The 13,355-nt window shown below is 40.7% G+C and overlaps 2 protein-coding genes across 4 annotated transcripts in view; both read right to left on the minus strand.

Moving 5' to 3' along the window:
* The window catches only part of LOC117136100 (potassium channel subfamily T member 2), a 95,333-nt gene that overhangs the window by 60,999 nt on the left and 20,979 nt on the right, over nucleotides 1–13,355 (minus strand). Inside the window, exon 2 of one of the 3 annotated variants that reach the window (XM_033296794.1) lies at nucleotides 10,339–10,943. The exons of the other annotated variants lie outside the window; for them this stretch is intronic. Within the exon in view, the coding sequence (XP_033152685.1) occupies nucleotides 10,339–10,619 (281 nt within the window). The 5' untranslated portion in view covers nucleotides 10,620–10,943. The remainder of the gene's footprint in view (nucleotides 1–10,338; nucleotides 10,944–13,355) is intronic. 3 annotated transcript variants of the gene reach the window in all.
* Nucleotides 28–1,809, minus strand: LOC117138430. Its single transcript, XM_033300538.1, has one exon. The coding sequence runs from the start codon at nucleotides 1,807–1,809 to the stop codon at nucleotides 28–30; it is 1,782 nt and encodes a 593-aa protein (XP_033156429.1).

The raw sequence follows: 13,355 nt of genomic DNA on the forward strand, positions 1-13,355 counted from the left end.
ATAACATATTTCCCTGTCTATTGTCTTTTATATTCCTCGCTTTTTGGAGCCCACTACAACTTCCACTATGAATACACAAAAGGCTAGAGCGCCACCGATTAGGAGAATCATCCAACAGCCTTTATAATCCTGCAGCTTCAGAGATTGATATCCGATTACAATGGGTAGCTTTTCCAATTGTGAGTGCCTCACGGTGGAGATAAGATCCCGAATAGCCTCTTCCGCCCAGTAGTAGACCAGACCGGCACTAAAGACCCGAAGGGTGTAGTCCTGCAAGGGCAGTGCGTAGATCGAATTCTTTTCGAGAACCGCAGTATAAGCAAGTCCACTGACCACATCTAGATCCGCGGTCCTACAAAACGCCTTACGGGTAGTGTGCATTTGAAGCAGCGTAAAGGGATCTTTTTTGTAGGAGAATGTCTGGTAGGCATAGCTCGTATTCAAATCAAAGATCATCTTCATCTGCTCAATGCTGCTCACAATCCAGATGTTCTGCATGAACTTGGCTAAAAACTTGGGATCCATTTGCTGCTTGATGGTCATGTAGTTATGGTGGTTACAAACCACGGTTATGTTACTGTCGCGCAGTTCCTGAAAGTTCTTGATATGCCGATATTGGGGCTTCATGGTGAGAATAGTACTCGTTTGTGCTGCCACAATGCAGGACAGAATGAGCCCTGTGATACTCATCACCATGGTCAGCTGACCCTTGACGGACCTAAGTCGATTCCCTTGTGGAGTGGGCAGGGACAGAATGCAACTGAACACCCGTAGGTTAAGCACCAGGTTCAGGATCTTCTCATGTCTTGGATGGCGTTTGACTCGATCGCTTAGGGTTCCAAGTATGATCTCTATGCTGTTTAGCAGGACGTAGTATCCAGCTATGGTGATGGGTGTAGCCAGTCCGTAGACCAAAAAGAACCGATCAAACATTGGCAACTCCGGGCCGCAAGGAACGGCAATGGATACGGCTGTCATTCCTAAAAGAGGCTGAGCCCTACTTCCGTTTGGGTGTCTAAAGCTAATCAACTGCCCGGTTAGTGGTAAGTCAATCTCTCCCCGAACAGTCCTTTCGATAATTTCCTGTTGGGTAGTATTTGTGTTGAGGGGCCATTTCAGGAGCATGGTAATATTGTATCTCTGCGTAAAGGCTTTAAAGACTTTGTAGACAGATCCACTTTGCCTTCTATGACCGGTTTTTGGATGAAAAGAATAGAAGCTCCGTGGTGGCACCAAGTCGGGCACAGCTATTGCATTTTTGCCCATAAAGTTGCGCCAAAGAGCGGGATATATTTCCTTTTCTTCGAAAGGTTTTTCGATGACTTGCACCGTTGGCTGGGGAAATGGATAAAGTCGTCGAGTTTTTAATGTATTTTCTATTACCACGAGATTAAGAAACTTCTGCTCAGATGCCTGAAAAACAATATTTTCAAGAAAAGTTTCCGAAGGGCTCATCTGTAACCAGATCATAATCCTCGCGTCTCTAATATGATTGAAATCGGCAGCCAATGCCGAAAGTAGCAATGTATCCTCCTCAGCTTCCATATAAACCAGAGCCAGGATGTCCTTGTTAAAATTGTTTACTAGTTCAACTCTTTTAATTTCGTCCAAGCGAATTATAGGCCAGGATATGGGGTAAAGTCCGTGCAGAAAATCATGTTTATAAACTTTCCTTTGCATAAGAAGAATAGTTGAAATAGATTTCTCTTTGTGTACCGCTTCTAGGAAATTCTTTAGGAATCGGAGTTGTTCCGTTAAGGAAACCACTCCGACGACCAGTAACCAGACTAAGAGTTTTATTTGCCTCATTTTTTATGGCGTTTTGAAACTGAACTGATGTCACAGACGAAACTGCCATTCTTTTTAAAACGTTTATCCGTATATCCGCATACCACTAATGTAATTTAAATCAAACCCCCATCTAAAGTGCTCTGAAAACCAGCAATCAAGCTAAGCATTACGTATACGCACTGTAATCCGCGAACTGCGTTTTCATATTTAAATTAGCATGAATATTAAACACAAATTACTTTCACACCGCGGCAACTTTCAGGTTTGTACATATTTAATTAAAGGCAGAGCAGCCATTGTGCCCCAAGCTCGGAAACTTTCGAACACACATGTTTATGTCCTGCCATACGGTAGTGCTTTTATTCCGGTTTTGGTTACTTTCCCCATAAAACCCACTCGAGCTGAAGCCCCTCAACGACATAATTTACAAAGCGCTTTGGCAGCTGTCTACCTCTGTCTGCAGTCTCCCGACTCCCAGCTCCCGGCTCCCGGCTCCCGGCTCCTGTCTTCTGGCTCCTGGTTCTTAGCTCCCGGCTCTCCTGCCTCCTTACCGACACTTCCGGCTCTCCTCCTCGTCCGCTTATCATTGTCAGTGGCAGTTTGTGTTTGTGGAAGGAAGCAGGAGTCCTAGCAGCCGGAGGAAGCAGAGCATTCGAAGCGCATTTAATGCGCATAATGTCAAATGCAACAAAGCAACGGAAACAACAAACCTCAGTACAAAACCGCAAATGGAGGAGAAAGAGCAGAAATTCAAAGGGTAAGGGACTTTCTTCTGCCAAAAGGGCACACACACCATATTTTTAAAGAAGCTTTTAACTTTTAAGCCAACAAGTTAACAAGCTAATTGGGTACGTTTTGTTCCTATTAGAAAATTATTGGACAAAAGGATTTTAAAGTTAACAATGTGGACGGTATCGATCAGTTGCAGAAGCCATAGATGCTATTAATATCGACGTCTTTTGTTTTACTGCTACTATTTAATTGGCTGTATCAAAGGGAATGGAAATATTGTAGTACTCGCTTATATCAAACGAAGTTTTTCCAACGAGTTTTCTTCCTTCTGACCCTTTCCAAAAACTACTTTACATTTATATAACCATTTGAAACATTCCCCATCGTTTTGAGGGCTTGTGAGTGCGGAACCAAGCCCAGATAAATACTGGCGCCCAACTACTTTGTGTGTGGGGGCATGTACCTTCAGATAAACTTTTATTGATACAAAAAATTACCCACGTAGAGCAAACAGCCGGGAAGGCAAAGCGAGAATTGGTAAGGACAACAGTTCCGTTATAACGGAAGCGGCACACGGATGCGGATGCGGGTGCGGATTCACTTTCGATTGCACACTTGAGTCGAGAGCGGAAATACTTGAATGTTACGGCGTTCCAACGTACCTTTGGCTTTATCTTGGCCCATCGAAGTGCTAGGTGTGTGTGGTGTTTAAGATTTCGTGCGTTGTCTGAGGACTTTTATTGAGGCTAAGCTGCTTTTCGCTGGCCGACAATGAGGCCCAAAGGACACCGCATTGCGCGAGCGCGGCATTGGCAATAAATTCACGGCGAAACTTTCGGCAACTTGGGGTTCTCCTCCGGTGGATGCCCCGATAAATAAAGGCTCACGGGTCAACTGGCTGGTCACAGCTTCATTTATTTATGCACGTGGAGTTGTAGACAGCGCACAAATTCGCACGGAACTTTTATTGCCACTTGTATCATGCGGTGTGAAATTAAATATTTAACGTGATCTTGGTGATTTATTATTTTCGTCTTATTGATTTATGTGGGCCATGTGGAAAATAACACGGCCGCCTAGTTTGCCTACGATTTATGGCAGCGTTTTTATTTATGCGACTTAATTAAAACTAGTTACTATTCTCTACGACTAAACATTTAACTGCCAACTGCGGGCAGATGAAATTTTAATTAGCAATCCGATTTCCGTTACTAAAAATCTCGCTTCAGGAAAATGTCATCGACACACGACACGACACGAACAATTGAACGAAACTCACGAACGCACTCACGAACACTCGCTCTCTCGCTCACTCCTTCGGCTGGGCAGCGAGGGAAAACTCTAAAGAAAACTCTGGCTTCGGCGGCGAGCGTTCGAGGGAAATCACATGTTTCATGTGCAGAGTATAAAAACAAACTGAATGCCGATTCCACAATGCCGACAAAGCCGACCGACTAACATATATTTTTGAAATCCCGATGTTACGCAGTAACATCTCTGTTAGCCGGAGGATTTTCCGAGCGGGGAAAGCTCAAAGCTCCTCTGTTAACCGGCTAACAGTGCGACCCACAATTGGGCCATGTTATTTAAGCCCGTTGTACTTTTTTGGGCCAAGTTCCCACATAACTCGTACTTGTCGGGGGAAATGGAAATAGAAATAAAGATAGACAGTCGTGCAACCTCAAAGTGCAATTAACGCTTGTTTATGGCGGCCCAGCCTCAATTCACAGCGATTCGTCACCCAACTCAGCTGTGCATTCGAGTATCAGCTTTGCGGCTCGCCACAAATCACTTATGGGGCTGTAATTAAATTCACGCCGAGCAGCAACAGGTGTGCGGAAACCACAAGAAGCTTGCGGCGCTTCAAACTAAGCAATAAGCCGCAGAAGTGCAAACTACAAATCATAAATGTTTAATAAAAACAGTAAAAAAAATATTGATTAGCTAAAATAAACTTTAAAATAAAACAACAGAAAGGAGCGCGAGAAATAAATTTTTGTAGGCTAATTCACAAAACTTAAAAATATTTTTCGAATTGTCTTGCCACGCCCATAAGCCACACATACTTTTAAAAAATGTATTTTATTTCAATTTAAACTGTAACATATTAACATATTTATTGTGGTAAAATTAATATTTGCCCGCAATATTATAAAATATTTGAGCGTAATTGCTAATATGTAAATACAATTTTGGTATAAACATTTTTTAAATATTTTAAATATTTTGTACAACCTATTCTTAAAAATTGATTTGCACATTTAAAACTGTTTCTGGGATTTTATTAAATTTCACATTTTATAGAAGGAGTAAGAATTAATCATTTTAATGATTTATCATGTTAAATGGTATTATATTTAGTAGCACTCAAGATAGTTCATGGTGTTTAGATAACTAAGCCTCACCTCATTCGCCACTAAATCATTTTTAGATAAGTGATATATGGGAATCCGTAAGGAAAAGCAAATAGATATTTGGCCTAAGCTCAAGCTGAGCCAATAAATCAATTCCAACCAAAGTCGGCCGGCACCCAAGACGCTTAAGGTTGGCACAGGCATTCCTCCGCTGAATTTCATTACGAATGCCAGACACAGGGACACGCAGCTGGATGGCCACTCAAGCCAAACAGTTTGCCAGGACGAAAGCATCCGAGGACCAAAGGACGGCGGACAGGCATTCAAGTAGCCAGGATGGAACAACAAAACAAGGCAGCTGCCTCCAGTCAAGTCAAGTGGAAAGCGGTCCTGGTGACAAGGGGGCAAAAGTGTGTTAACATACTAATATTCACTTTGCATCTTAATCGCAGTTGTCCCGGCCAAAGGATGTTATTGCATGGGAATGGGATAGCCGAGAGTCCGCACGGCTATTTCAATTGCTGCCTGTAGTTGATATAATCAACATTATGCGGACGTATTTATCATGCAGCTCATGAGGAGGTAATTTGTCGAACAATTTGACAGCAATGAATAATAATATCAAATTGATAAGTCTACGTTTCAATAATAAACGACCCTATATAAACTCGACGTTTAAGCTGCATTAGTTTATAAACTAATTGGAGTACTATTTAAGAAACAACATCCTTTTCAAACATTTAGTGTTTTAATATTTTCAAATAATGTTAATGCGCCATCTGTTGCTCTGTTGAAGAAATTAAAAAGTCTCCAAAAAAGCTTTACACAATCAAATACCATAAAAGCTGACAATGTCCTTTGAAGCTCACTTTCCCCACAGCTTTCCCCCTCTTAATTCTCTCTCTCGCTCTGTCGAACTATACATTTTTTTTTGTTTTTTGAGCTTGAACTGCGAATAACAAGGTGAAGGCATAAGCAGCACGAACACGTGGTTGAGGCACACGTAAGAGAAGAGAAAAGAGAAAGGTAGGTCATGAAAACGGAAAAGAGAACGGGAAAAACATGTGCGAATCATCGGCAACTTCTAGGAGCGGTCATTGCTTAGGCACAATTCACATTCAATGTAACTGACATTTTCGCTGGCCTTTTCCGTGGCATTTTCTCAGCTTTTCCGGAGCATCGTGTCCCTACTTGACCTCCGTTGGCCTTCAGTGCTCCTGCTGCATTTGCAACTGCCCTCTTGCCTAATTGGCAATTTCAGTGAAAGCAAATTGTTGTGGCTGTTAATGGTGGCCTTTTCTCTTGGCTTCCTGTTGATTTCAGACTAATGAATTTAACACACGCACATTCTAAATGTGGAAAATTAATTTAAAAATCCAGGCAATGCTTAGGTCGGCCATGTCATGAACTTGTTGCATTAATGTTTTAATGAGACCTTATGACGCAACGAGGCGTATACGTAATGTGCGCAATGACGCGCGCCAGAAAGTATGCTGCACAAAACACATTAACCATCCAAGGAGCAATGCCTTTAAATGGATTTACCCTTGCGGTTATGAATAGCAAATCGCTTAAATCGCTTAACGGTTGCTGAGTAAGGACTTGCGATGGAGTGTGCTTGGGAAATGTTATTAAGTTGTTGAGCAAGGCAACGCGCACTCGATTTATCGAGTTTGCTTGTGGAGCAGCCGCATTGCGAACTAGCTGTGCAAATTGCCAAGTCCATGAATTCAGGGTGAAGAAATTTGTCGACTTTACAATCATATGAACTGCGAAATTGAATGTATTATTCATATCCGACGCAGCATTCATCAGCAATAAAGTTGCCCAGCTTGGTGTGTTAAAGTGTTCTATCCACTTTGCTCTTCGGGCAAATAAAACAAGCCAATAGCATAATTCAAATTTGGACAAACTTTGTGGGCATAAGCAGAAATTATGGTTAGCCAATGGCTTACGACTTACAAAGTACCTGTTGTTACTCAGAATGTTAAATAATTATGTAAATTTTTAGGAATTGATGAATATGTAGAGTACATTAAATATCACGGAATAATTCTCTGCTACCCCGTTGTCAGAAAATTGTAACATATCCAGTAACAATATTTATATCAATTTATCAGACAATGCAGAAAATTCCCCCCATAAGCTGACGAAACTGAAATGCCCAAGAGACGGAGAACACACAGGCTAAAGAGATTAAACGCGCTTTTAATTGTAAACGAACAGTTTCACGTCGGACTTATAGATGTATATTATATCTCATACTTTGACATTGACACGATATATCCCAGAGTTTCGACAGTGCGAGGTATCAAACTCGCACGTAAAACACAATTAGGAGGCACGCACACGACGCAGGACATAAACATAACATAAACAATGCGAAAACATTAACCATAACACAGGACGCATCGCAGGCACTGCGAAATTGGCGCCAGGATGAGGGAAAACCAGGAGCTATACACCTGCAGGACCCACAAGAAGGTTCGTCCTTCGGCCGTGATGATTTGCGGCATTTTTTATGATTGTTTTATGGGTATGCGAGGGGAAAAATGAAATGCGGCCCACGAAAGCAAAGACCACTACGGAATGCCAGAAGTCATTTGCGAATTTCACGAATTCCTTTGAGGAATTCGCCGTGGAACAACAAAGGCAGACAAAAGGTGTTTTCTTCCAGATAAAACATTATTAATAGCACGCCAGTCAAGAGGCAACTCCTTGAGCTCCTCACAGACAAATAACCAAGTTTACACATGATAAAGTCTATTCTGCACACATATATTTTCTTACTTATACTTACCACAGTCGAAGGAGAAAATCTCACGTTAATTTAGACACTTTTACTCACCTGCAAAAAAGAAAAGAAGAACAATTTATGAAACAATAAAATAAGTACTCGGAGGAAAATTCGGAAGTTTTGTTTCCTAAGAAGGTTATGCTGAGATAAGAGATAGAAAAATGGTTTATGGATATTTTATTTTAAATGTATATTATAAATTATTCAGATTACACTCTCAATAAATCGCAGATTTGACAGAGATTTGTCTCGATATTATACACAATGATTTCCATTATTATGGCTTTGTTGCCACGGAGTGAATATGTACTCAGACTATCTAAATTTTATTGTATCTTGTACTTCTTCAGCACCTGACGTGTCCAACGTGAGGTGGGTGTGGCTAGAAACTAAACCTCTTAATGTTCTTCAATAGCTCTTGATATATGAGCTGGTGCTGGGTGGCGTTTCTGTACCGACTTTTATGGTCTATTGTTGAGGGATTTTTTGTTGTGAAGAGGTAAAGCTTTGTGAGCTTATGGCAATAAAATGGCTTAAACGGTACATAAGAGACTTGGCCAGACGCTGCGGATAGTTGAGATCTCAGCCACGGAGAGCCATTAAAGCGACGTTAAGTCCTGTCTAGTATACCACTATCCCATTTTACTTTAGCCCGGTGATAATCATTCATTTCAATTACGCGCTCGCACATTAACAGAGGGTTGAATCCATTGCGAGACCGGGCTTAATTAATGGTTTTTCCACGGAGTGGGGTATGCACCCAGTCAGGAGCTGACAAGCTACTACCCATTGGTGTAATCAGCAATCAATGAGGTGTCGATATCTCTACACACCGAAATGAAGGCAGCACCGAGCATAATTGAGTTATTTGCACTAATTGGCATGCACAGGCTGTCGACGTAAATTGGCTGAGCTGCAGGCGAAAGCCACAAAAGTTTGCACAGCAAACTCACGAGCCTGCTGGCTTGTAGGTCCCTGAATGACTCGAGCGGCCACCCACCGCACTGTGCCACTCATATTTCATTCAAAATTTTTGTGAGCCAAGTTTCCGGCTGGCAGCTACGTGCCACATCCTGTTGAGCGAACTCAAGCCACTTGCATTACAAACACGCTGGCCACAAAACTCAAACAATTGTTGAATCGGCCTGGATGATAGTTTATGTCTATAAAGATAGAAAAGTCCTATGTGTGACCATATTGTTCACATAGTTATCTCCACTCATCTATTTCAAATTAGCACTTGGTAGTAGTCTGGATCCCTCCGCTGCCATATCCAAATCCCATTAAAGCCGCTTTGGGCGGGCATACAATAATCACAGACAGCACTGGATAACAGGATAATAAAAGTCAAAGTGCTGAAACAAAATTAAATTGACCTCGAGGCGGTTCTTCCAAGCAAAAGCGATTCTGCGCGGGTGTCAAAGTTGATTCAAGCTTTTCCCAGACATTCAAGAGCAAATTTAATGGCTGCAGCACATGGTGGTGTTCAGATTTAATTTGCGCATATTTACCAGATTTATGGAAAACAATTATGCATAAATTGTGTGTTTAGATGAAATGTGCAGGCTTCGAATAGAAAGATTTAATATGCGTAAATCGGTGATAATAAAAAACTCATCTGTCGCTTAAATGGCAAGCAGTGAAAGTAGAATTCGATTATGTGCAAATATAATGACAATTTACACAAGAAATTCCAATAGAGGAACATGCTTGATTTATAAAAAAATTAGATATAGTTTTATATGACTATAATTATGCATTCTCTGGTAGTTTTTGAGCGCAAGGATTCGCTTTAAATAACAGAAATATGCATCCAATTTGTAATTTCTCTTATTTGCTTATTTGCTAACTTTTCATAGCATAAAGTTAAGGTGAACAAATGTGTATAATGTCTCATAAAATCAATGCCAACTTTGAATGGATTTTTCGTCCTTGATAGATTAGCTGTAATCAGATGGGGCTTATAACACTTTCTTGTGTGTCACGTACCCACAAAAAAAAATTAAATCGCTTAGGGGATATTCTCCTTTGTCAGGCCTTTATACGGATAAAAGCAAATATTTATGTATATTTCAACGCACGCAATCAGCCTAAGAATACAAAAAAACACATAAATTCGCTTGGAGGAAGGCCAACCAACTGAATAACAAACCACATGGTACAAATCGCCTTGGAACTGCCTGTTCACACAGAAAAAACATTTGCATATTAAATCGAGAAAACCAAGATGCAAAAATAACAATAGTCATAATCCTTAACTTTAAAAAAAAAAAAACCATCACTCAGATTTCTAGAAACTATTGCTATGAAATCTGTACATTCATACATAAAATCTTGTGAGTTAGTATAAGTGTCTTAACAATTTGATTAATCCTGCCCCTAATTAGACTAGGTGCTATACTGGTAAAAAGACCTTTTCAAAATGCAATAATATTTTAGTTAAGAAATATATCTTATTATTAAATCGGGAATGATATATATTATTAGTGACGGGAATTCTTGGTAAAAATGTAATAAGTTGTATATGTTTTGCTGATGGGAACACGGATATGTATACCTTTTGGGAGAGATAATTTTTCCCAGCGTACGAAATGCGACAACCACGGAACCCCGATCCGAGACCCAGAAACCCTAAAACCAAACCCAATTCGAGCCGTCACTCACCTTTCATCCAGACGCATACTGCTGCGACTGATGTCACTCCAAACGGACATGGAACGCGGTCGCTGGAAAATGGACTTGGAGAAGCGCCGGACCGCCGGGGCGGTGGGCAGCTGCTGCGGGGGGTAGCCGGCCAGGTCGTTGAGGTCCTCGTTGAAGTTGACATTGCGCTGCAGGCGGTGATTGAGGCTGGGCGACGCCACCGAGGGCATCGAGTAGCTGCAGGTTTGATTATCGTCCGACATGGCCACAGCGGTGTAGCTCACTTGGAGGTTCTGGCTCATGTCCTTCGGCACGGGGGGCGATTCGGGATATGTGTACGATTCTGACCAGGTCACCGGTTCTGACCAGGTCTACATAATTTAGCTGGGTTCTCACACTCGCGGCTAGCTGTGACTGCTTTTCACTTTTCACATTTCCCGGTCATGTTTCGTATCTCACAGATGCATCTGCACCGAGCACGGTCTGCGGACTGCGAAGGCTTGTTTATTGTCTGGGCTCATGACATATCCGACACTTCATTAAGCACAATCAGCCCAAACAATTGGCTGTCTCTCTCCGTCGTTCGATCCCGCTCTCGTCTTTAGCCACATCGCTATATTCTGCAACTAAGTGACATTGATAAATGAAGAATGACCCCGTGACCTCTCCACTGTCTCACACTCGTCGGCTGGTTAATTGACTGCAGCCGACTTGCAGCACGCAAAAATTTGCAAAGTTTAGGGTTCAAATACCACGACGATCAATCAGCCAGCTATTCAATCAATCAAAACCCAGGAAAATCTCTAAGTCGCTTTCGGAAATCCCTACAACAAGCCTATACATAATTATGGTTACCAAAAATGTTAAAAATTATATTTTTATGCGAAAATTATCTTAATGAATACGAAAAAGCTCTCCCAATTTTATGCATATGCATATTTTACTCTAATAATAATTGATGTATTGCTATAATTATATAATATATAACCTTTTATGAACAAATAAACAAAAAACCTTTTATAAACAAATAACTTAATAACAAATAAGAAATAACTCCTTTATACATATATAAATTAACCAAAACTCTGTCTAAATGCTTTAATTTATTTAATTAATCTTGTGGCACTGAAGAAAGGGAATGCGCCTTGCTTTTTACCAAACTTTCCATGTTTCATTTTATTAATTAATCAAGTTATGTTCTCCTAAAATAAGTTAGTTAACAGACCCTTTTCAAACTGAAATGAGCCCGGGGCGTGGCGAACAGCGCTGCTCATCAGCATAATGAAAAATAAATTTCAAAAGGAGACACACCCACGCACACCCCAAAACAAAAAGCTGCAGTTTGGCCAGATGACGTAGACGAGAAGTGAACAAAATTGAAAATTCTAGCGCCTTTTTTAAGGACACTCCCATTTGTCGGTCCCTTTTCTTTTACTGCAAAATTAACTCTGCTCCCTCGTTATGCTTTATAAAGAAACATTTTATTGTGCTCTTTTCGGCTACTTGAGTTTTATGTTTTGTGCCCAACAATTATTTAGAGAATTTCTTGGCCAAAGTGTGTTGAAAAGCTCGCCAAGGTCATTTGCATGCTCAACCATAACTTGGCCAACTAAGTGCCGCAATTAACAAATGTAAAGAGTGCTAAACTGGAGCCACGCCCACTTCCTCTTAACAAAAACTCAAGTGTTGCACGCGATTTGCCAGCCAAAGTTTAGCAGAACCAAGACATTAAATGTCCCAAAGTCAAACGATATTGAGTGGACCGGATTTTTGGGACCAAATTATTTTGGCGACATTTGCAAGGTCATGACTACAAACGTATTTTACATAGCATATTTTTTGGGTGCCAGCCAAGCCCGAAACAAATAAAAATGTGAAAAATACACCCAATCTAGGAAAAGAAAATATTTGAATTCAGAAGTACCGAAAGCGAAAAAATCAATTTTGGATATTTTTTTTAGATTATAATTATCATGATATATATGTTCGTTTGGTGGTCCTTTAAAGCCGCCTTTTTACAATTTGACTCAAGACTTGTAAAACTTTAACCTTTTTTTAAACATTATGGTCCGTACTTCTTATATCTGAGGACCTTTATATCCTTACATGCCTATCAATATGTACATACATAATATAATTCTGGAAATAGACTTTGGCCTTTATTAGCTGACTGTGGCCCCAGAACAATTCCCCTGTCTAAAATTCGACGCACATGAGCAAAGTTGCCTCCTTATCAATTAATGAACTTTCTCACCCCGAGTCCGGATAGCAGGAAAAAAGGCCGGATTTTTCCTGGAAAAGTGAAACATATGACAATAGTTCCTTCCTCTTTATATCACCACAGAGAACACTTATTGTCGTTGCCGAATAGGAAATGTCTTTCAAAATGGCTGACAAACAGAAGTTCTGTAAACATGCGGGAATTGTTAGTGGGAGCCTGATTGGCAAGGGGACACAATAAAAAATGTGTTGGCCTACCATGTGTTGGCCATAAATTAAATGGGGGGGAAAACAAAGCAAGCCCCCGAAATGAGCACATAATATATGTCGACATGTGCGCAACCAGTCAAGAAACTCCTTGTAGGGAAACTCGCTTAAAGCCAAGGTGAATCCGCTTTTCAAGAGCGTTTTATTCTAGCTTGACATCCAACGTAAGCCCATCAAAACGCTTCTGTGTGATCTGCTCGTTTTCTGAGTCCCATACCCACCATTTGCATGTGAAATGAGTATCCCCTCCTAAGGAGCTGGTCAAAAGTTGTCAGCAGTATCTTACCCTCATCAGCAGCGCTTTGAACCCAATTCTGGCACAAAGCGTGACCTTTTCCCCCATTCAAATGGTTCAGGAAGAAAGGTCACTAGATGTACAAAAGGCTTGCATGGCTAGTTTATTAAGTATTTATGCGAACATTTTTTTGAGTCTAATAACTTTATTATTTTTTAAAGACTTTGTGTGGACTTTGTATCGTTATCGCCTTAAATATTAAAATCAGATACAAACATAGTCAGCCTTTAAAACTAAAGAAAGATTACTGCTTGCT

The sequence above is a fragment of the Drosophila mauritiana genome, chromosome 2R, assembly GCF_004382145.1.
Source record: "Drosophila mauritiana strain mau12 chromosome 2R, ASM438214v1, whole genome shotgun sequence".
Lineage (NCBI taxonomy): Eukaryota > Metazoa > Arthropoda > Insecta > Diptera > Drosophilidae > Drosophila > Drosophila mauritiana.